At 36.1% G+C, this 24,691-nt stretch overlaps 1 protein-coding gene across 2 annotated transcripts in view; it reads right to left on the bottom strand.

Moving 5' to 3' along the window:
- Positions 1-490: 490 nt before the first annotated feature.
- KDM7A (lysine demethylase 7A) overlaps positions 491-24,691 on the bottom strand; it is a 68,017-nt gene continuing 43,816 nt past the window's right edge. Inside the window, exons 11-20 of one of the 2 annotated variants that reach the window (XM_080346348.1) lie at positions 20,751-20,840; positions 19,651-19,860; positions 18,069-18,193; positions 17,390-17,547; positions 12,664-12,761; positions 10,487-10,635; positions 10,131-10,339; positions 7,866-7,951; positions 6,466-6,742; positions 491-5,569 (exon numbers count right to left, since the gene is read on the bottom strand). In XM_080346348.1, the coding sequence (XP_080202474.1) occupies positions 5,475-5,569; positions 6,466-6,742; positions 7,866-7,951; positions 10,131-10,339; positions 10,487-10,635; positions 12,664-12,761; positions 17,390-17,547; positions 18,069-18,193; positions 19,651-19,860; positions 20,751-20,840 (1,497 nt within the window). In that variant the 3' untranslated portion in view covers positions 491-5,474. The remainder of the gene's footprint in view (positions 5,570-6,465; positions 6,743-7,865; positions 7,952-10,130; positions 10,340-10,486; positions 10,636-12,663; positions 12,762-17,389; positions 17,548-18,068; positions 18,194-19,650; positions 19,861-20,750; positions 20,841-24,691) is intronic. The other variant, XM_080346349.1, reaches the window with a different exon arrangement.

Here is a 24,691-nt window from a genome sequence, read left to right as displayed (position 1 = left end):
CAGAAATTGCACACGCTTAAAGGAGGAGGGGGAAAAAAAAAAAAGAAATCAGGAGATGCATCAATCATCAGTAGCATGAGACAAACCTGAACACAAACCAAGAGCAAGAACATGAAAATACCATTTGACTCTCTTCTTTACAGCCCTAGATCTGCTAATGTGATGGATCACAAACACTTCCAGCTCCCTTTTATATTAGGTTTCAAAAAGAATATACATATCTTCAAAAAATGCATTTAGTTGCCATATAATATCCTTAGATTGAAATGAGATTTGCACTTTTAAAACTAATAATGAAAAAAAAGTATGAGAATACTCCCTCTCACATTTCTCCACAAAATTTCTTCTTAAAAATGCGACAAGTAAAGGGCACAGCGAGTGGACCTAGAAAAGTATTTTTCTCCTCATGAAATTCTGTACAGTTTTCCATATTTACACTGAAGCAAGTGAGCAGATGTCTGAAGAAATTAAACACTTTAGAGTGCTAAAATCAAAACATAAGCAATACAATTTTTTAATTTCAGTATTTTAAGGTACAGAAAGTGGAAACTATGAATATCAAATACAAATTTAAACAAAGCCACTTGTCCTCCCCTAGAATAATCAATGTGAACTACTTATAGAAACTTACAAATTTAAAGTAAAATTGAAACAAAATAAATACTGTACACACACTTTCCCTGCCTGCAGGCAAAAGAGGATGGGAAATACTGTTATGAATTGAAAAAAATGCTCTTAAAGCTGCAGCATCCCATTTCCCAGCCAAATACTTAACACAGTAGTGCGTTTCTGTAAAAAGGAAGACACACATACACCGACCTCTACTGAGCAGACAAGTTAATATTTTCAGAGATATAAGAAGGAAAGATAGAAATTAGACTATGAGAGTAGAAAAAGGAGAGGAAAAGACACATGGGCCAGCAAAACATTACTACAAAACTAGCAAATATAGCCAAGAACTAGCCCCCTCCCATTTTTTTTTTTTCAAATTCCATGTGTTTTTTTTTAAAAAAAAGAGTCACCAAAGCATTGGCAGCAATAGACATTTCCCAGCAGATGTGACAATACATATCAATATAATCTCTTAAAATGATCCCTTTCGTTCCCTTCCCACAGCATGAAACTCTTATGGCTTAATTTATATTAGAAGTAGAAAAAGGTTTCATTTTGTTTTCCAAACAGAAATGCAGCTTATGAAGAACGTGCATTTCCTTATCAGTGCTACTCATGTTTCCCATCCACTGCATGACTTATCACACATACAGTCCCACAAAGTGGGTAAACGAGGCTGTTTTATGTTGGTGGTTTGTTTTGTTGTTTTGTTTTGTTTTGGGAAAAAAATGGATGTTGCAGCTTTTAATCTTGTTTAATCACAAATAGTAAGGCCCTTGGTTCCATTTATATTTATTCTGTGAAAGAGTAGCTCTGGGCTCACTCAACCCCAGAGCTACAAACAGCTTTTAATGGTCTGGAAGTATTATGTGAATGAAACTCTGGAAAGACACTAGATTTGGGGGTCATAGTGGGAGTGTGAAGGGAAAGGTGGGAGTGTGGAGCCTAAACGGACCACTAGTAGTTTTAGGCTTGTAGTACCAGTCATTCTAGTTTTGGTTCTGCTTAGTCTCCACAATTATCAGAAAGGGGGTAGGCAAGATTCATATCAGCTCTGACTCGAAAATCCTGCAAAAATTTTCAACATTTACAACTTCATGGCATTGTGAACAAAGGTAGCTTATGCCATATATTATAGCAAAGCCTAGGGAAAGCTGAAGTTCCTAAAATGTGATAATGACACTGTGCTCTCTTACATCTCTACTAAAGGTAACACAAGCACTTCAACCACCAAAAAAACAAAAACCTCCCAAAATCCCCCATGTGATTAGAAAGCAACAATTTTAACTCTCAACATCTACCCCTTTCAAAATTGTCTTTAAGAATGGATTCATGTAGAGTATTATAGGTTGCATAGGTAATCTACCTTAGAGGTCAACAAAGGCTACCTTGTAGCCAGGGTTTATTAGCAAGTATAGTAGGAGAAGAAAAGGGAAAGTTGCTGGAAGAGTCTTTGATATGGTTTCTAGGTGGTCTTTCCATTTTCATGTTTGTTTCTTGTTGGTTTTTTTTTTCTTTTCAGTTGCAGGAATGTGAGAACTTAGAAAATGGGAAACCCCCTACAGTATTTCATTGCCTATTGTTCTGTCTACAATTAAAAAAAGTTTTATGCCAAATCCAACTTATCTGACTTTTCAAAAAAATCCTTGAAAACAAGTTACCATAGTAGGCTGAATTCTCTTTGCCGTCCAGTCAGTGTTCCCCACTCCCTCCCCTCTTCTACCCCAAGTGAGACAGTAAGGAAAAAAATAGGGCTTTTTCTCTCCACTACAACAACACGAGGTTCAGTCCATCTACTGAAAGATTGGTGCAATAGTGTTTTCATCTAGAACACAATAAAAATATCCCTACGTACAAGTACACAAAACAAGTGAGGTCACCACATCCTCTTCATGAGATACCAGAAGACTTTTTTCCCTTTTTTTCTTTTCTTTTTTTTTTTTGCTTTTGTTTTTAAAATATTGCTTATTATGGTAACTTCTTTCAAATTACTTTTTCTGAGGTGGAAATTCAGAATTAATTTCTGCTGGAAGCAATGATATCTGAAGAAAATGAGAATGAACCTCTGCCTGTAGACAGCCTATGAAGAGACTATTACATAAATTCATGACAGTGGAGAGCCACTTTGAAAATAAAGGTAGAAAGCAGAGTAGAGAAAGAATAAAACGAAGAAGAAATAATATATATATGGGTCCAGCCACATCTGTGTTCCAATAGTAAAATATGGATAAATAATACGGATGGTCAGAAAAAGAGACACTGTACAAGCCAGTCACATGTACAAGAAAGCATTCTCCATCTTTTAAAATTCCTTACTCCAGATTCTATTCTGGCATACTTCTATTTTGGATAAGTGTTCTCAAAAATCTGCCTTCAAGAAGAGAGAGCTCATTCTTCATTCTATTCTGAATCCAACTGCTGCCTTAAAACTGTAATTTTCTATTCTTAAAAATTATATAGCCAGCAAGAAGGAAAGAGTTTGGTTCAATATGCTAAAGCTAAAATAGTTTCTAAAGCCTGGCAGGCATTAATTCATTTGCTCAAGCTTAAGCACAGAGAATATTCAAATGGGTATATAATATTAACTAATATTGACAACATAGTTTATTTCTTTGACTTACTTTGGTGAGAATATATTAAAAGATAGTTAAAATATTCTCTTTTAACTATTTCCATCTGGAAAACATAACACCTGAGAACAGCAAGTACTTATAGTCCCTTTCAGCACCTGTAGAGTACCCTTTAGCTTATCTTCTGCTTTTTAGAAATCCTTTGTTACCTCGATTCCCGATAGTCTGAAGGAGGTTGATAGCTTACATTAAATAAAAAAAAAAATAAAATAAAATGACTGAAAAAATGCTTTTGTGAAACTGTAATAGCAAACAAGAAAAGGTTAAAAATATTCTCCCCTATGCACACAGAGAAAACAGTGAAGTCAATATAAAGTAAAAGTCGGGCTGCAAAAGCCACTCGTAAGTTATAATTTTCAAGCTTCAGAGGAAGCCATGAAAGCTACCTGACATCTGCAGTTGTATTATGTCCTGATGTTTCTCAATTTAGAAACAGGATAGCAGTGCTAAATAGTTTTGACCCTGCAGCAATCAAAGACACCTGACATCAGAACTATTTCCATAAATTTGTAAAGGCATAGATAACCCAGCCTAGATAAAAATAATTCTGCACAAATATTTTGGAAAGTCCAACTGAATTTGTTTTTAAACCACAAGAAGATAAAACTATTCCAGCATAGAACATGGAGGAAGGAAAAACTGGTATGGAAAGTTAAATCAATTCAATGATTTGGAGAGCTATGCCTGAGCATTTTTACTCTAAGCAACCAAAAAAAAAAAAAAAACCCACAACCCTAACAACCAACAATATTGTTGTCACTAGAATATTAATGTTTTCATTTTGGCTGGACCCTTCAAAATGCCCTTTTTCCAGAATCAAGTAAAAGTATTCCCCTTTTTGCCTTCAACCCCATCCCCTAAAAGTTAAATATTTAGTTTTATATTACAGAAAAATACAAATTTTAAATCAAAATTATTTACAATAATTCAGAATCGGCATTTGCTATCAGCTCTGTATGAAGCCTGACACAAATGATCATTCTGATACCAGTAAGCTACTTAATGCTTATATATGCACCAGTTAAGACTTTTAATTGGCTCTCTCCCAGATTTGAAAGCAACTCACATTCTCCTGCCTTCCTGACTCTTCAGTAAAATGTGTCTGAAGTACAATAATAATATTTTAATGCTTCTTCCATGCTACATTAAGTAATATGCCAAATCTTAACACGGCAATGTGTATCTTACGACTTATTTCAGAGTAATTGTTCTGAAGAAACATTTATCTTAACTGATGTCCCCATTCCTCCAAAAAGATATATTAGGTTTCCCTCCTTGGCACACCAACTTTTAAATAACCTGTACATAGACAACTTTCAGGAAGCCTTTTTACAGAACAAAATCATCACAGAAAGATCACCAGGAGGAAAAGTATGTACTCCAATTTAGAGGAAAGGGGTGCAGTTTATAACAAGTTAGCTACTGGACTGACATAAGACAACTCTTCTGTTTTTTGGAGTCTCTTCCAGTCCATCAAATAAATAAATCTGTATAAAAGAGGACAGATCGAAAAATAATCAAGCTGGCAGAGAATATGCAACTTGCAAGTCAACAGAAGCCCAGCCAATAGCTTACAAAAAGCAGGAAAAAAAAATAAGATTCCATATGCCTTAATTTAAAAAATAATTAATAATGCATCTCATCCCTATTTAAGACTATAACCTGAATATCAAATTTAGGAGTCCAGACTAATCACAATTAATGTGGCTCTCCACTGCACCAAACATACATTATCAAAACAATTAAAAACTTACACATTCTTAAATCTAAATTAATAACCCCCACAAAAAAAGTCTTCCAAATAAATAGTTTTTTTAAAATGAATTTAAAAGTTGTCAAAATCTATCAGAAATAAATTATTGATAAACCACCTTCATCATCTTCCCCTCATTAATTAGGTCAGAATCTACCAGCAACAAATGATATTCAAGCCCTGATGAGAGACTCTTTCTCACAGTCCATGTCTCTCTGAAGATTTCCCTATTCCCATATGGTTATTGCTGAGCAGGTGTGGCACAGTGAAAATGCAGCATTGGGTTGGGTTTTTTTTGTCATTTTTTTTCCTTTTTTTTCTTTTTTTTTTTTTTCTTTCTCGTTTTTGTTCATCAGGCAGTGTTTTATATGGTACATGCAAGTCTGCTTCAAGCAGAGGAACAACAGGAGCTCCAGGCTCTGCTGCCCTCAATACTGGTCTGTGTAGGAAAGACAGCAGTAGTAGAAGTAGCAGCTACATTAAACAAAGAAGCGCGCATGGCCATTCCGGTTCAGCTTCAAGATCTTCCCGAGGCGCTGTTTAGCTGTTGCCATTCCTTTCTTTGGACGTTTGCCTGAAAAATGAAATTAAGTACTTCAATCAGGAATTTCAGAATACACTTCTGTCATTGTAGAGCAAAGATAAAACCCAGCTTTCAAGCTGAAGCAGGCAAGGGACAAGGTTTAGAGCTAGAGTTAGGTTATGGTTGGACTTGATGATCCTGATCATCTCTTCCAACCAAAATGATTCTATGATTCTAAAATTTTCAACTGAATCTGTTTAAAAAAAAAAAAAAAACGAAAACAAAACAACCAAAACCAAAAACACACCAAACACTCCTCATTTTTCTGTTTGGGAGCCAACAAACAGGGAATCAGAATTGTAAAAAAATCCAGGAATTGTTTTCCCTGAACTCTTGTTAGTATTATAATAAATAAAGTGATTATATTATTTACAAACATTTCCAGTTCAGGAAAGACCAGTGGGTATGGTAGGAAAGAACCTAAACAGAGCTTCCTGAATTTTGCTTAAGTTATTCCAGTGAGTAAATTTTAGAAAATAAACTAGAAACTAAAAACTAAACAGTACAATCATCAGACTGTTTTTTGAAGTGTTGCAGCTTTTCAACGTTCACTTCAACAAACAAATTTGATTCATGCCAGTGTTTCAGAGTAGCACTGTGGTTCAGTTCCCTGTAATAAATACATAACAGATACATGCACAAAGGAGCAGTGTTAACTATGAAAGTTTAATCTGGCCATGGACCCAGCCAGATCTCTCTTAATTGTGACTCCACACATTCTGTGCCAAAATTGGAGTGCCCACGGGATGCCTATTTTGTATTTTTTCCTCAAGGTCTGTCCTTCTTTCAGTTTCTGCATCTGACAGTGCTTTTTGATGCTTACAAGCTCCTCTTTCTAGTCTTTTTTTCCCCCACCCTGGCAAGAGGACCACAGAGATAAACATTACCTTTTGTCGCCTGGTTGCTGATAGGAGGTGGATTTGATGCTGGCCTCTTTGTTGGATGAAGCGGTACAGACAAGGACGTTTCACCGTATGCCGTGTCAGGGCTAAGGCTGCCATCGCTCAGCCGACACTCTCCTTGAGTTAGACTGGAGTCCCGTGTATACTTGCTATGCTGAAAACTCAGGCCGTTGTTTTGGACTATACTTCTGTTTTCCTGAACCTTATGGTTGGATTCTGATGCAGCCTCTTTCTTGATATATTTTTGAGTTTTGCTTGTATCCTAGAATGGAAATAATAAGAAGAAAAACAGTAGAAGTTAACATCTTCTGGCCACGAGTTCACTCAATTTTTTTACATTATACTACTGGATCTTTGAAAAAGATATTTCAGTTCCACCAGTGTCTGACCACTTCATGACACCATCAATTCTTTTAGCATAGATACCTCTTAAAAATAAGATAAAATATAGTATCTTTGTGCAAGCTTTTCCATATGCACTTAAGGGCAGTGCTAAACACTACACATACCAGTGTACTTGAATTCTCTAGTTTTTGGTTTTAGTGTGCATTGATCAAAACAAATGCAATTGTTCTTGATTAAACTGGCCACTATAGCAAGCCATGCTACAACCACTGTCTACTTAAACAGGCAATTTGTTTTCAATATTCAGCTGATGAAAGAAGAAAAGCTAAAATGAGAATTACAAACTGTGAGATGTATCATGTAGTTAAGATGGTCTTACAAAAAATAAAAACACCTACAAAGCATGAAGTTAAACACCAGCTATTAAATCACACTGTTATTTTGTAACTTAATTTTTCAATTTCATTGTTTAATTGTTCTAATACTTCTAATAGAGACAAGTTTAGAAGGACCAAAAAAGTTCAGAGTGTAAGAGACACAACCTTTAATTTATATATCGCTTGCTGGATTCCACCTGGGCATCAGAAAACACAAATATTCCTACCTGCTGGCTTTTGAAAGACTGTATCAGTTTGGCAGTACCAATTTCTTAAGCAAGTATCTTTACTATAAGTTCTACCACCGGGTTCCACTTATTCTGATGGTCTGGTTGAAAATAACGATGACTAAACAATACAGTGCTCCCCCAGTTACACTGAATGTAAAATCACACTTTCTAATGAAGTAGTTTTTATTTTTAAAGATACTGCCCTGAGCATTTTAATACTAGCCACTGTGACAAAAGAGAGTTTGAAAGGAAAACAAACAAACAGTGCGGAAAAAATAATTGCAAAATATAATATTCAGTTACCAGCACCAGAAGTACGTATTATCAGATACACAGTATGGAAAGACCTGTCCACCATGCTTTTTGTATTTACAACTTCATTATCTCTTTTTTTCATAAAAATGTTCTCAAAATGTTTTAAGTTTTGCTTCACCTGAGGGGTAATCCTGGAAGCTTCATTCAGGTGTCTAGCCCATGCTGAAGTCCCCAAGTCTCTTTCCTCTTCCTTCACTGACCTACCTAAAGAGAAGTTCAATAAGCTTCAATTTTAAAATCAATAACTAGGAACACAAAGTTAATTTTACATTGTAATGACTTTAAAATTAAAACAACAAAAAAAGGAAAATACAATGGAAAATATTTCCTATGAACAAAATCAAAAGTTGTCAGAGCTGCTTGGTTCTACACTCTAAATTAGGAAAACTATCTCATAGTATAAATACACCTAATTAAAGATCCACATACCACAGTAATAAAGTCAGAAAAGTATTAATATAACCATTCAAATTTGAAGGTACTAATGTTGAAGACAGGTTACTTTGTTAGGCCACAGTTTTCTACCATGGCTTTGTATCATGAGGAGTTCATACAAAGATGGCCATTTAATTTTCAAGTATTACTAACTGTATTGTTTCCAAGAACTAATGCTCTATTCAGGTACAACATATGGAAGATCTATGCTGATAAGCCTACAGAAGAAGTGTTCTCACTGAAAACATACCTACAATACAGTTAACTTGTAAAATTAAGGGTATCCTAAGACACCAATTCAATTTGAATTTGGAGAGACTTTAAAATTTTGCAAAACCTGCTAGCTAAGAACAGTTTCATCTTCACCCATGGAGTCTGACATGTGTACTGGGTCTGCCCGGACCAGAATTTTTTCCTAACAGTCCATGTGGTGCTATACTTTAGATTTGTGGCTAAAACTGTTAGAACACACCAAAGTTCTAGCTGTTGCTGGGAAGTGCTTTCACAGTGTCACAGCCTTCTCTTTTCCCACTCTGCCCCCTGCAGTAAGTAGGCTAGGGGCAAGCAAGAGATTGCGAAGGGACACAACCAGGAAAGCTGACCTGCATTTGCCAAAGGGTATATTCCATGGCATATAACATCATGCTTGGCAATAAAAATTGGCATAGGGGAAGAGGCTGAGGGGAAAGGCAGTCTTCCAAGGCAGAGTCATTGCTCAGAGACTGGCTGAGGGTCAGTCTGTTTGCAGAAGGTGGTGATTGCCTTTGCACTACTTGTTTCTTTTCCTCTTTCCTTCACTTACTAAATCATCTTTATGTCACCCATGAATCTTCTCGCTTTTGCTCGTTCTATTCTCTCTCCCATCTTACAGAGCAAGGGCAGAGAGTAACTGCTAGTGGTGTAGGTGGTTATCTGTTGCCCTGAGTCAACCCACCACAATTTAGAAACTTGGATACTATATTTTTTATAAATTTACAAAGAGGAAAGGCACTCTATGTGCCTGTGTGGTTTGCTGCTTAGGGTTTTTTGGTGGTGATGGTGGTGTTATTTATTTATTTGGTTGGTTGTTGTGTTTAAAGGTCATAGAGCTTCAATTACCAGAACGCAGCCAATGACATATTAGGCTTTCCTGTTACCAATGTAAACAAAAATCGACATACTAGTAGTTCTTTGAATTAGCACCCTATTTGTTGGTGGGGTTCTATATGTTTCACATCAGCAAAGCTATAAGGCTATCCTCTTCCATTTCCATCTCAAGCAAAGAATTTTCAAACATAATGACTCTCTTTCTCTCTGTTCCAAGAAGCGATTTTGATTCCTTTGATGGGATTAGTGTTAATGTTCTGCTGTCTGTCATTCCCAAAATGCATTTAACTCCTCTGTTTTCCACACACGTCAAAATGCCACTGACAAAAAAATTACCTCTGAATTCTCCTCTTCAAGATTAGAATCTCCTTTAACACACTGCATTCACAGCAGAATTTCAGGAGTAAAGCCAAATATGCCTTCTAAAGACACATGAAAAATCACCAAGCAGATTCTATGGATATCTAAGTAACATACGTTCCGTGAATGCTGCAACCACAAAGCTTTGGTCGATCTTTTCTGGAGGAGGTTACACTTTCAATAAGGAGAATATACTTTCAATCTATCTATGACTTTGCCAGTCCTGGAAGGATGCCATGAAACTTTTAGATGGCAATATTTAGAAGATGCATTCTGATGACCTCTCAATCTGAGTTCATCCCAGTTTTCAGAAGTAACATTTACTTTTTTTAGGGGTGAGAAAAAATAAAATGAAAAAAAAAAACCCATACTTTTTTAAATGTCAGTCTGATTTACTTAAAAACTTGACTACCAATCTAAAAATGTAACTTATTCTGAGTGTTTATTCTGAGCAGTTTGTCCAGAAGCAGAGAGCAGCAGCATAATTAGTTCAGATACCTACCACATTCTATTGTTTTGTGGCTCTGAGATGGCTGTCTGTCTTTATGCCTACTCCTGGGGTAGCTTCTGTGTTCCTGAAGAGAGGTTCTTTTATCTGTGCAGTCTGTGCTTTGAGTATGACCTGGTAAACATGTAGTATAGTGCAATCCTGCCATAGAAAGCATGCCCTGAATAGCTTCTTCTTCTGTACTTGTCGAGGTAGGACATTCCCTAGAAAAATAAAAAGAGTATTAAGCAGTTCAAAACAGAACCCTAAATTTCTCCAAAGGAATGATTTTTACATTGGTATGAAGCAGAACCATAAATATGTGCATAAAGGTCTAACAAGTTATTAAAAAATGCCCTCAATATGCTTACTTTTTACTGGGAGTTTCATTTCTGGATGGCTTCTGAGTATTTTGACAAAGGCCTTTCCTGACCTTAGATTCCTCTTTGAAATTTGATGTTACTTCCTGCTTCTCTTCATCACCTGAGCTTTCTGACTCCTCTGTGGAGGAATCCTTCTGCTGAAACAAGAGAAAAACAGTACAGAGAAAGGTCACCTTGCCTCCTAAATAAGAGAGACTACCTTAATTTACTCTAAGCAAAAACATTCAAAAGCTTCCAGGTCCAACTTTTTTATATAAACCATGCACAAATCATTGCACTCTCTTTAAAGACAGCATTGATAATTCTTATCTTCAATACTCAAAGTAGAGGAAAAAATATGGAAGTATGGTTCCCAGCAGCAGCCAGAATTGATGCCTATTACCTATAACAGGACACATCCTGCCCAAAGTAATTGTTTATGGTTCCTGATCTCACAAAAGCTAACTTTCAGCAGCTGCATCTCTCTAATGAGTGACAGAAGTTTTCAGGTGGATCCAGAACACAGCAGGAACAGAAACACAGCAGTTGTTGCCTCTCTCACAGTGGCACAGCCTCATTTCTTGAATGAAAGGGTTTTTCAGCTCCTGCTGGGACTACAGCTTGTATGGGTAGGAGCTTCTCAAAGGTAAAGCAACCATATGTGACTCAAAATGCCTTTACATGAAGCAAGGGCTACAACAGGTATTTTCCATCTTGGTAATTCAGACTAATCTATTTTCAACAAGTACAGAGAACGCCACAATTTTTTTTTTCAAGCCAAGGAATATACATGACATTCAACAAAAGCATTGAAGTGGAAGATTAGAACATGGAGGAATCATAATATTTCAAGACTGACTTCACTATCCCTATAATAAAAAATGGAACTGGAGTGAACGCAGTGCATTGTATCACCAAGGGATGTTTTTATACACTGACTTAATTCACAAGAGCAGCTCATTAATCTTTGACACTTGTGACACAAATAGGCAGTTAAATTATAAATATGACTCCACATTAGTAATAAAGCTATTATCTTGTTTTGTTAACATCTTTGGTGCAATATAAAAACGATTTACAGGAGCTACTGAGATAGTTCATTTTGGATATATCAGTACAAAAGACAAATTTAAACAGGCAGAAAAATTATTCCATTAGACGCTATTAGAAATTAAGAAGCAGAAGAATACAGAAGGAACTAAGAGAGTAAATGGCAGCAATAGAAAACATTTCACTCAATGACAAAGTCATCCAAAACTGGCTACATTCTCCTGCAAAGAAGAAATATATCCCTTCTGAATAACTATTGATTCTATGTCTTAAAAAAGGAAAACTGCCAAGCCAAAGTTGTTTCAATGCAGTTCAGGAAACCAGAACAAGCCACATCATGAAGGTTCCTACCACTTATTCCAACATCTAGACCAAAACACTAGCTTTCCAGAAGCACAAAACAACAGTGTGAGGTAATTATTCCACCATTTTACTGCTCTCCAATTAAAACTGAAATTAGTCAGAACACAATTTTGCAAGGGCAAAAATATTTGTATATACCTATTTCTAAATACTAGAAGTTGTATTAAAATACATGTATGTAAATACACATATCTGTACATGTGTGTGCGTACATTTTGTTTATCTGTAAGGAGATCAATACAGTCTAGACCCTCAAATGGAGGACTCCCATTTATTTCAAATAGTCTATTTCCTCAACAGTCTATATCCTCAATAGTCTATATGCTCAATAGGATTTAGCCACTTCAGCATTTTTTAAAAACTTAAGGACTATAAGATTGTTTCCATTTAACCATGCTCTAAAATGAAACTCTGTGGTAGATATTCATCATTCTAATGATAAAATTTAGATTTATTATGGAAGAAATGAACAAAGCAACTACGACAGAACTTTTCTTAGACTTTGAATGTTCCAGAGCAGGGCTGCCAGCCCCACTTTAGTAACAAAGAAGATCATAAAATTTGGGTCAAGATAGCATATCTTGTCACTTTTCTCAGTGCTAGAATAAATGAAGAATGAGGCAGAACCATAACTTTGAGATACTAACTTGAACAAAAGTTAAATACTTTGTTCTTGTTCTCTTAACACAAACTTTGATCACATAAATTTGAAGTGAGTGAACAAAATTCTATTTAATTGCTTTGTTATCTTTTGTGATGTTTTCTAACTATACCTGTGTAGTGCAATCAGGCTCAGATTCTTCTGAATCAGAAATATCAGAGTACTCTGAGGATCCATTCCTGAGTTCTGCTTTCACACTTTCAAAGAACACTGAAGAGAGAAAAATTAAAATATAAGACCCAACATTTATTACATATAATATTTAACAATTATTTTGGAAGTAAAGATCAAGAAACACATATTTAGTTTTAAACAGTCTGTAAACAAAAGCACATCAACACATTGATCTGGTCTGCAAGTCAAGTTTGCCCAAAACTCTAGTGAGTTGCCCTACTGTTGACCAATAGACCCCTCAAGCAACTGACTGGATGAAGCCAGAGGAAGAGAATTCAGGTGCAGCAGAAGCAAATATGTTTTCTCTCCAATAGAGCACATACTCCGCAGATGGCACCTTGGGCAATTTCTGCTTTGTATAAAAGCTGGAGTCAGAGAAGTGGCTCTCAGAAAACATTAATTAGAAGTAATTTTCAATATTACTTTCTCTTAGACTCTTTGAACCTGGAATTTCCGTGTTTAAAAACAAAAGCAGTTATACAGAAACACTAAACATGGAAGACAGGATATTAAGCAATTTAAAGGTTAAAAAAAAAATCATTGTGTTACTTGGAATTCTATATTTACATCACAATCTACTGGCAAATTCTGCCTGGCTTGTGCTACTACTATCCCTGGCCAATCAGGGATAAAATGCACACACTAAAATATTACTGTAATGATATACAATACACTTGCATTGGTTTTCATCACAGAAAGACCTGAAAAAGAAGAGGAGGAGAGGAAATACCAACCAATACCATGCTTTTTCCTAGTAGTAACAAAGTACTAATCAGAAAATGAGGTGTCAAAATAGACATCAAAAACATTGGCATATGACAAAGCAATCAATCAAATCAGCCACTTAGTCCACATGGTTTACTTTTTGAAGTGCTGAAAGAACTCAAACATGAAGTAGCTAAGCAGCTCTCGGCAGCACATACTCCTAAAAGGCAGCCTATGTCCCAAACAGCTTTGAGTGGGAAACACATTTGTAAGCGTTTGGAATCGAAGGCTCAGGGTCAGTGGGCTGTATGTATACCTGTGTCAAGGCTGCTGGCAGAAATCTTGTCTAAGCACAAATTTGTGACAGGCTACAATATGCAGTTCAACTAGCAGAAGTTTTTTGGAGAAAAGCCAAATAGGATAAAAATCTATGAATGTGTGTCAAGAAGGCAGTGTGTAAACAAAGCAACGTAACATTTTCAAGTTTTCAAGCACTCACAACTTCATATAAAACTACGCTGAAAGCAAAACAACATTTTAATTTTGCTTGTCTTCATTCCAGACCTAATTTTGATCTGTGTTGGTTTGCTTTCAGCATAGTTTTATATGAAACTACATCAACAGAATATAATTCTTCATAACTCATAAATTACGCAAGCATAAAAGATGTAGTTGTAACCCTATATACACTGCAATTCTAGAAGGATTTTGTTCCTTTTATAGACTGTGGCAAAGCTCATAAATAGGTGTCAAGTATATTTCAAGGGATATCACTAATTTCTAAACACTGTATGAGAGGAATTTAGAGTCAGAGGAAAGCAAAGAATGAGACAAGTTATCAGAAGGTGAATATAAAGAACAGTTGGGACCAAAATCCAGAGAAGACTACTTAAACTTCAAATAGTAGAACTGTGAGGAATATCTAAACACACTAAACACTGTATATGAAGTTAAGCTAAATAAAGTAATGGTCAACATATGAAAATAAAATGCATATTCTGAATTACTTTAGCTCAAAAAAACCCAAGGGATTTCTGATGATAACTGAAGCCTTCAGCTCATTTCAAAAAGGGAAACAAGATTCTAGGATAAGCAACAGCATACATGATACAGAAAATAATACCATTATCTAGCTCAAATGAATTTTCATTTGTATTACTGCCTTTTTCAAAGAAAATATTGCTCCAGACTTAGAGACAATTTAAAGGAAGGAGCAAGAACAAATAAGGATATCTAAATATGCTCACTGCTTTTCCCACCACCCACTTTCTACATAGCCCTGCAAAAGACTACTGTAGTTTTCCCACCCTTCCCTTTCAAATAACAGGTTTCGGATATATTTACTGATCTTCACAACAACACATCACATGTTATTAGGACCCCTCATCTCTTCATCCATGAATGTGATGTATAACTAAGCTTAAAAAAAAATAAAAATCAGTCTAAATATACAAGTTGGGTCTTGCTTTTTGTTTGTTTGTTGTTTTTGTGTATTACCTTGCTAAATACTATTGTTACTTTAGAATGAAGCACTTTACCCCCAGATAAAGTTATGGCCCTGCGCCCTTCCAGATACTGGGTGGAACACTCCAGAAATCAGGTGAATGAAAGCAGTCATTATGTGCACGATCAGGCTAAGCTAATGTGAATTCAAAAAAAATCTCAAATCACCTTCCCTTTGTCCACACAAAGTGTCTTGCTCCACTAAGCACAGTACTTGATCGTTGTCTCTCTGATAACACTGGCTCACCATTTAGAACCAGAATCTTGGCATGAAACACAAAGCTATATAGAGCTTGATCCGTTTAAAGGCACCTCTCTATGGACATTGCCCCTTGGCCTAAATCCCAGTAAAAACAATAGAAGGTGGCAGCTGTTACAGAAACAGGTAGTTCCTTTTATGGAATTTTATGGAATTTTCCACTAAAAATAGCTTCTCTCTCTCTCTGTAGACCTTCAGTTAAGCCAAAGTAATCAAATGTAGGTGATTTCTAATTGGGAAATTTGAAGACTTTCACTAATCAATGAAAAATATTAGTGATAGTCCTGAGTACTCAAATTCTGGAAGAACAATCTCAGCATTCACTGATTGTTCCAAGTACCTTTCTTACAATTAGATATACACTGCCATATTTATTCTGTATCAAATAAGATTGAACATTTTGAAGTAAACCTGCCATTTCTATGTATGATTTAATCTTTGATTCAAGTGTAAAAATCGGTTTAATTTACTTAGTTTAATTTTTAAGTGGAAAACCACCACATACATCTAAGCCTTCGCTCAACAAGCTGTTTGCCTTGTTGGTTCAGGACTATCCAAGAGGGATCTTTTCCCTGGGCAAATTTTTTAGCACTGTTCACTGTGACCTTTGGAAGCACAGTCAACAGGGATTACAAACTGCCTTGTTAAAAAAAAAAATAAAAAATTATATCCAGGCTGACAATGGACTCAGATGTTGTTACAGATTGTTGTGCAGGAAATTAAGGGAACTGTAAGTCGCTAGAGAAGTCTTGTTATCTTTTAAGTGCTGACCTCAGTTTCCTAATACATACCCTCTACTGTGAAAGGATGTGACTTTTATAATTAAACAGAGCTGAACAGCTACATCAAGGATCAATTTGTTACTGCACATGGATAGTGCTATTAAAAACAGGCAGTGAAAACAGGCATTCAGTATTGATACTTTACTAATGCACTGCTGAACACTTGGCAGGAAGGCCTGAGGCTACAGAAAGACCAGAAGAGATTAACTCCTAGTAAAGGATGGTTTTAAGTATTGGAAAGTGGAATTGAAGTGCTTTACAGATAATCTAAATTCTTCCCCAGCCTTGTAGATTACCACAAAGGTTGAAAATATAAGATTTTATTAAAGCTAAATTATGTTTGACCACTTGTATGGAATAGATCTATTCATTAGCAAAACTGTCCTGGTTTTGGCTGAGACAGAGTTTTCTTCCTAGTAGCTGGTACAGTGCTGTGGTTTGGATTTAGAATAAGAATAATAATAGTTGATAACACACTGATGCTTTAGTTGTTGCTAAACAATGTGTAACACCAAGTCAAGGACTTTTCAGCTTCTCATACTGCCCTGCCAGCAAGGAGGTTGGGGGTGCCCAAGAAGCTGGGAAGGGGCATGGCCAGGACAGCTGACCCAAACTGGCCAAAGGGATATTCCATACCATATGACGTCATACTCAGTATAGAAAATTGGGGCAAGTTTGCCAAGGGGTGAACACTGCTCAGGACCTGTCTCAGTATTGGTTGACGGGCGGTGAGCACTTGCATTGTGCATCACTTGTTTTGTTTATTATTATTATGATTATCCATCTCTCTCCTGTTAAGACTGTCTTTATTGTAACCCATGAGGTTTACTGGTTTTTTTCTGATTCTCTCCCCCATCCCACAGGCAGGGGGGAAGCAAGCCAAAGCTGTCTGTAGTGTTTAGCTGCCTGCCAGGCTAAACCACAACAAAAATATACAAAATTGTATTATCAAGTATGTAATCACCCAGTGGAACAGAAAAGTGAAATATAAAATAGGTTTAAAATCAGCTACATGATATGACCTTTTATTCTCCACAGTGAATGATGTAATTAACTTTTCACACTGAAGAATATTTTGATCAAGAAAAATCAGCATTCTTGCAGTGTGAAACAGACCAAAAGGAACAAATAGTCATCTAGAACACCAATTAAACCTCCACTCTGAAAAATGCTGTACACAGCATCTCAGATGGCACTAACAAAAAAAAAGGTGAGTTTTACTTTTCAATTCCACCCTGTTAGCTTCTTCAATAGATGGACATTATTTGACACATTTTAACTTCTAATATTACTTCTCTGATTCATTAGCTCGTCTTCTTCATACTTTAGTAAAATTTCAGTCAGACTTCACAATAGTTAGACCCTCTTCAAGATCATCAAAATATTCAAATGACAAGACTTAGATACAAGCTTACTGTTCAGTGGTTTCTGGGCATCTGCGTTTTCTTCTCCTTCAAATCCTGAGGGCTGGTCTTCTACCTTAACAGTTGTCTTTTTCGACCTTGTCCTGTCATCTTCATCTTCACTGTCCGCTGTGTACAGACTTCGATCTGTAAATGGGCGTCTCTCATCTCTGTCTCACAAGAAAAAAAAAATCATGTTATTCTTAGAAAACCTGAAGCAATTGTTTTCCTTTCATTATTTACAATACACTCTCAAGATGCAACATTAACTTATGTTAATCTCTTCATTCCAGATTGTGTGTATTCGCATTTTACTGCCTGTACAGCTATCATTTTGATAAAGATGTGAAGTTTGACGCCAGAATCTTTTGAATGAGAATCACTCTAATAGGTGGATACAAAATAACCGTTTTTACTTCGAAGCATTCCCTTCAGTACAAACTCAACTGAGCAACTGATTGAAATCCCGTAACAAAGGAACATGCAAAGAATCTCCTCCTCTTCACTCCGTAACTGTGGCTCCACTAGGGGACAGCAGACACAGCAGACAACACACACCTTCCATATTCCTAGCACAAATCTTACTGGTAAAAGGGAACTTAGAGCTCCACAAACAGAAATATTATTAACAATTAGCATGCTCCAGACCATAATGACTAAGAAAAGGTGATCCACAATTAACCCTTTGTACCTAATTATTCTTCCATTTGACAGCAGAAGGCGAAGATCATTGTCTTTTGTTCGCCATTCAGGTACTGTAGAAGATGGCTGAAACGGCTTGTTAAATCTCCCATTCAGTTTAGAGCTTGTGGTATCCTAAAAAAGTAAAAACGATATTGCTTACTATTTATTTCTATAAATGCAATTTTTTTTTTTTTTCTGCACTAGATAAAGATTAAAATCAGCACCAGGATCATTGCCTTCATGATAACCAGCTGAAGAAAGCTCAGACAAAACCTGTTTGGATGTGAAAAAAAAAATACACTGCATCTTCTTCCTTGAATCATTTATACTTTCCTGAAGCATATGAAACAGCTACAACTTTACTATAATATTCCTTTTATGTTTCCTTTGGAGAATTATCACTGTATTCAAAACAAAGAAATCCAATAGAGACAGGTAAGCCAAAAGCTGAGCTTGGAACTGATAAGACAACTCCTGGACTGGGTATGTGGTCCCTGGAATTAGTATCCCAGAACTGATTTATAGGACAGTAAAACATCAATAGCGGAAAGTAACCTGCCAGAGGCAGCTCAAAGCAATTTACACTTAACGCAATCAGCAACACACGTTTGGGCCGACCCAGGAACACGTAAAATAATATATTTTTTTCTCGACAAGTCAATACTGATAGAGAATAATGTATTTCTACATTAAATGGTAACGACTAATACTCCTAAACATTTGTTTTGTAGCAATGAACTGCAAAGGGTTAATTATTTGTGGTAAATTTTAAGTTCAGCTTCCTGTCTTTGAGGGTTGAGTGTCTCTTGTTCATGCTTCATGAAGATAAAGACCCAAAACAGTATTTTTCCACTATGACAATCCATCCTGTCCCAACTAAATTTGTCAGCATTTCTTATTCTCAGAAAGCTACGTATTTCCTTCTATAAAGCTATTTATCTCCATTCTCTCATTCCTCCTCAAATATCTGTTGCTGGTTTTTGAAATAAGGTCATCAAACATGAAAAGATTTTTCAAGAGACAGCATTTCACTCATTCACTCCATGATAGTTTTGTAATATGACTACAAAGTCCACAGCTCCACAATGGAGACCAAAGACAGCCCAAGGTTTACTGGTAGGGAGGCACAGTCATATAGGAAATAGGAACATGATTGAAAAAAATGGCTAATCAAATTACAGTTACTGAACTATAAGAAACAGCTATCTAAAAAAGACATAGAGAAGCAGGCTGGCTCAAAGCCTCATCAAGTCAAGGCTTTGCAAATTCCCTTTTCTTCACAGAACTGATTCAAAGTAGTACTTGACAGCTACAGCAGTCTTAATTCAAAAACTATACTTGAAGAAGGTAGCGGCTTCAAAGCACTTTCCAAACCAAAAGGTTGAAAGAACCTCCACAAAAAAAAAAAATCAAGAAAGAGAGAAATTCCTATCAGGAAAACTCAAAGAAATGGAAACCAAATCTACCCATGTCTCACAAGACAAAGAGCAATAGCTTGTATTCTTATGCACGTTAAAAGTTTTTCCCTTTCAACAGAGATTAGAAATCTACTCTGGTTTTGTTTTTCTTGCACACAACTTGAAACTTGCCTCCTCCCACGGTGACATCTCCAGCCTTTTCAGTACTGCCCTGGTGTGGAGTTCCAGGATGTCCAGGTTAGAAGGAGTTTTGGTAGCATGGTCCCGCAGTTTCCTCACCCTTCTTCTGGAGTGGTGAGGGGAAGTTGTTTCATGCGAAGACCGTGAAGATGGACACACACCAAGAATTCCCTGAGTTTTAACTAGTTTGCTGTTTTCCTCCTTTAATTAAAAACACATATTTCAGAATAGTCTCAGAGGAATAAATCCACACATTTAAGTGCTGCTTCTTACTCATCTAATTAAATGTAAGTTACAAAAATAAAATTGTTAGACCTTTTAGAGAAGTACTACATATTTCCTAAGGATCTGATGTACAAAGTTTAGTTCTACTGCACCCCTTTCCCATTTGGGTCTTTCATAATCTCCTATCATAGTGGTGCTTAAGACCAAAAGTTAACACCAAAACATAAGACTTAATTCATGAAGGCAGCATACGACAGACATGTGTTGTATCCAACAGATCACATTTCTCTTCAGTTCTCAGAACTGTTCTCTCCACATGCAAATGTGAGAATTTTTCAATAATCAATATTTACTAAGGAATAAAGGAGCAAAACATTGGTAAAGGAGGGGGAAAAGAGGAAAACAAAACAGACTATATAACAAATAGCAACAAATCATAAGGAAAAGAGCAAAAGAGATGACAAGTGGACCAGAACTAACAAACAAGAGCATAGGAGAATGGAATAGGCACAGAAATTCAAATTAAACTCTTTAACAACATATTCATAGTAACTATTTTAAGTAGCAATAAATGTGAATATTTTAGAAATACTGACTGACAACTAATTTCACCATTAAAACTACATATTAAAAAAAAAGCAAAACCAACAAAAAACACCCTCACTATACATTTTCTTTATCTGAAATACCCATAGCTTCATAGCTTACTATTCCCAGCAGTTTTCCTCTTGATTTTCTATTATTAATGAATGTTAAATAAATTAAAAGGTGAATATAGTCAATCAGAAGCATAACTACTATGGAATTCTCTTGATTCAAAGATATTTTTTTTCTGCAGGCTTATGAAGGGTTGCCTCTGTTCTTACCTCCACAGAACGAATCACTTTTGAGAGCTCTTTTATGAGATTCCCAGGCCTAATATTGTCTGGAATTTCAAAGGCATGTTCTGTTACAAGCTGTATGCAAACAGGGAAGAAAAGATGCTTAATTAATTTTTTCACATAAAACCAGAATAAATAGGAAATAAAACTACATGGGAAAAAAAATTAAAAAGGAAAAAACAGATTAATTTATGCAATAATGACTGCAAACTGCCAGCACAGACACACATGCACACTGAAGCTTCCAGTCCAAACTTTAGAAGGCAGCAGATACACCTCGACATCTCTAAGAATCCAAAGAAAGGGCAATAGAAAGCCATACTCACAACCACTTAATTTTTTCCCCTCAGTACAGCAATCAGCTTATTTTTTTCCCTTTACCATGATCAGTATAGAGCCACACTTCAGAAACTTACTAGAGGCATGACCTTCAAAACAGCTAAATACTGCGGGAACTTCATTAAAGCAAAAATTTAATCTAAAGAGCAAATCAGGAATAATAATCAGTAACCAACATGCAGATTTTTAGACATCTGCCTCACATTTAGCTTGAAAAAATAACTTATTTAGAATCTCGTAGGTTGGAGAAAGCAATTTCAAAAAATCATTCCCTATAAAAAAATTCAGGAAACTGTTACCATTTATGTTCCCTTCAACCCTCTGAAATAGTACCCAAGATATATATTGCCAATCTAAGTAAGTCCAAACACTCTACAGTTAGATCTAGTAAAAAAATGTTTAATATTTTGTATGTACAATTTAAATATGCCTCAAAACATTTTTAGTTAGAATTAAACAGATGAAACAGCACTCACACATAGACCAGAATGACTAACATGAACTCTGATATCCCCTTGATTGACTGTTTAAGTGGAAAACTATCCCACACAAACACTTTCAGCTACCCACATTCAAAAATGAGATTCAGCAGCAAAATTATTGCTAGAAGCAATCTGCTATTTTATGTGCATTTCATTGAACCTGGCTTCCTCTCAGTCATTAAAACAAAACGCTCTCTCCCCCCACACAGAAAAAAAAAAAACCAAGATGGATGTATAACCATGGTATAATGATTCATTTCAGTGCCATAACTTCTACAGGAAAGATTAAATCAGCTGCTATTATTTACCATTGTTCATTATTTGCATGCATCACCTCTATACATTCACACTTGGGAACATGGCACCTTTGTCACTAAACTATGTAACTTTTCCAGCAACTTTACTTGTCATTTTAGACTATTCAATCCTTTCTACCTAAGGATTTGACTCTCCCAAAAGCCTTTCTGTCCATGAAGACTTCAAGAGGAAGGTGACTGATGTAATCCTCCAAAACACTGACTGACTTCAAAGTTCTTCTGGTTTAAAAACACCAAAAAGCCTTCCTAATGCAAACTTAGTTTATATCAGATATAAAATTATAGTTTATATCAGATATTTGTTTATACCAGATAAAAATTTAAAATATAATTTCATATTTCATTACTGTAATATTACGTAATTATTTTTTAAAGTGCATTCAAGGAACTTAAAATATGTGAATAAATTCAAATGGATATATAACCTAACAGTCTGACAGAAGGAAAGGATGGGCAGGAAATACGAATACCTACAGAAGCCATAACTGAAAAGTTGTTATCATTATTGAGTAACTTGTTTTTAAGTTGTCTCTGTATCCTGCCTCCTGGAAAAGGAACAAGCAGCCTTTGGGACTGAGGAATTCTACTGTACTAAGGAGAAAAGTACCAGCAGAATGGCCTAAGCATGTCAGATGTAAACTGCAGGTAAATAAAATAATGAAAAAAAAGCTATGATTCAAGAAAAGGGTTTGTAAATGTTTCATATATACAGAGGAAAAATAAACATTTAAATCAAGAGATATAGATTAAAAAAGAAGTCTTGGTAGGCAAATGAATCCACCCATCTTTGGAAACTAGCATCACAATGAAGTATATCAATACTTTAAAATGTACATGAAAAATAAAGATAAAATGAAAATAATAAACCCCACAACCCACGCTTACTGAAAAAATGCACACAAAAACAACCAACCAACCAACCAACCAACCAACCAACCAACCTGTTGTTGTTCTTTTTTTTTTTCTTTTTAAAACAGCTATTAATACTTTTTTTAAAAGCACGGAACAGTTGCCCAAAATAATTTTACTAGTACATGAATCAAACACCTGAAAAACTGAATCTGAGACCTGTTGCTTATGCAAGCTGGAAGGAAGCCAGAAATAAAAAAACTGGTGTTCAGGTAACATTGTTACTGTGTGTATCAACTAATCTGCAGACTGATGACCTGCACCAAAGTAATGAGAGCATACACACACTGATAAAAGCCTTGCAGAAACTGAACTCAAATCAAGACACAAAAGCTAAAATAATTTTACTAGCACTCAATCTCTAGCCTCAGCATATTGTAATTTTTGGCAGTTTTTAAGTATTGCAGAAATTAAGACAGTGCTGCCCTGCTGAAAATGAGTTTGAAATTCTCCAGCAAATGGTCTAAAGCAATTCTCTAAGATAATTCACGTCTTGAAAAGACGTATTCTGTGATACAAATGTGAAACTTCACGAGTAGGCTTCTCATTTGTGGAGTACTCAGTTGTCATTCTTTTTTTTTGGAATCTGTCTGAAATCCCCAGCATGAGCAGATCATACAGCAATGCACAAAGCTCCTCCTGTCTTTAGGTGCGTACAGCGACAACCCTATCACACACGTGGGCTGCTGCAAAGAAAATATCAGCTCATTTACGAAGCAGCAGCTAGAAAAGATGAACACAAGGTACAAAGTATGATAGCTGGAGGACAGCAGACAACATTGTGACTAGACCATCGATGCTGTGCAGTTTCCTCACAATCAAAGTGTCTGTTCAGCCAGTGGTTTGGGAATGCCCAGAGATCTCATTAATAAGCATTCAGAAGGCAGCATGTACAATTCCTTTTTTTTTCCACGGAAAAGTAGGAAACTTATCACATTCTAGATGAAGTATTAATCAAACTATTTAATGAGCTACTAGACAGTACACAAATGCTACAATACTACGCTACAGCAATCTAGAAAAGAGGAATCCAACACAATTTCAAATTAAAATAAGGATTCATACAAGCTATGTTTGATCTCAGCTATTGGCAGTCTGATTGCTGGCTTATTATCCATGCCACGGATGCAGAGACAGCTTGGATTCACACATGGCTTAGCAGCTTAGGCACAACATCCTGTAAATACTGCTACACTGCTTACTAGCTAGCTTTGATCCAGCATGGCATAGACAAGGAGACACTGGAGAACCAACTCAGAGAAGTTACAGAGGGCCAGCAAAGGTTCATCTTGAACCACTAATGCTACCCAGGCTGGACCCCAGATGATTCCACGCAGAGTAACCACTCTGCGTTCGCACCTCATGTTCAGTTCCATAAAGCTTATTACATTGGGTGCTGCATTGTGTAAATATCATGCCTGTTGTATAGTAAATTCTCTTACAAGGAGAATTTGTGGGCAGAAAGATCAAACAGATCTCCAAAAGCCAGTTCAAGTCAGCATGGTCAGCAACAAACTAGAATTAATAAGCTCAGTCAGAACCAAACTGCTTGTCAGTGAACAGCACTTCCCAGAAGCACAGATTTCAAGAGGGCTTATTAGCTCACGCACATGAAAAAACACGTGGAGTTAGGCCAGATCCAGTGCCGTGCCAAAACAAATAAGCTTTCCTGGAGAGCAGAGCACCAGCAAAGCCAGCACAGACAACACAATGATTTTACAAGAGTCAGCCAATGTTCAGCAGGGACAGTATTCAACTGAAGTTAATACCCTCATCTGAAGTTAAACCGACTCTTCAATAATACATGCATACCTGAAATGTGTTCTACAGAGCACTGACATTAATGAAAAATGCTAAATAGCAAGGCATTCCATCCCTC

Source organism: Nesoenas mayeri (genome assembly GCF_963082525.1).
Source record: "Nesoenas mayeri genome assembly, chromosome: 1".
In the NCBI taxonomy this organism is placed as follows: Eukaryota; Metazoa; Chordata; class Aves; order Columbiformes; family Columbidae; genus Nesoenas; species Nesoenas mayeri.
The sequence above is the reverse complement of the archived record's forward strand: the minus strand, read 5'-3'. Positions and strand labels throughout refer to the sequence as shown.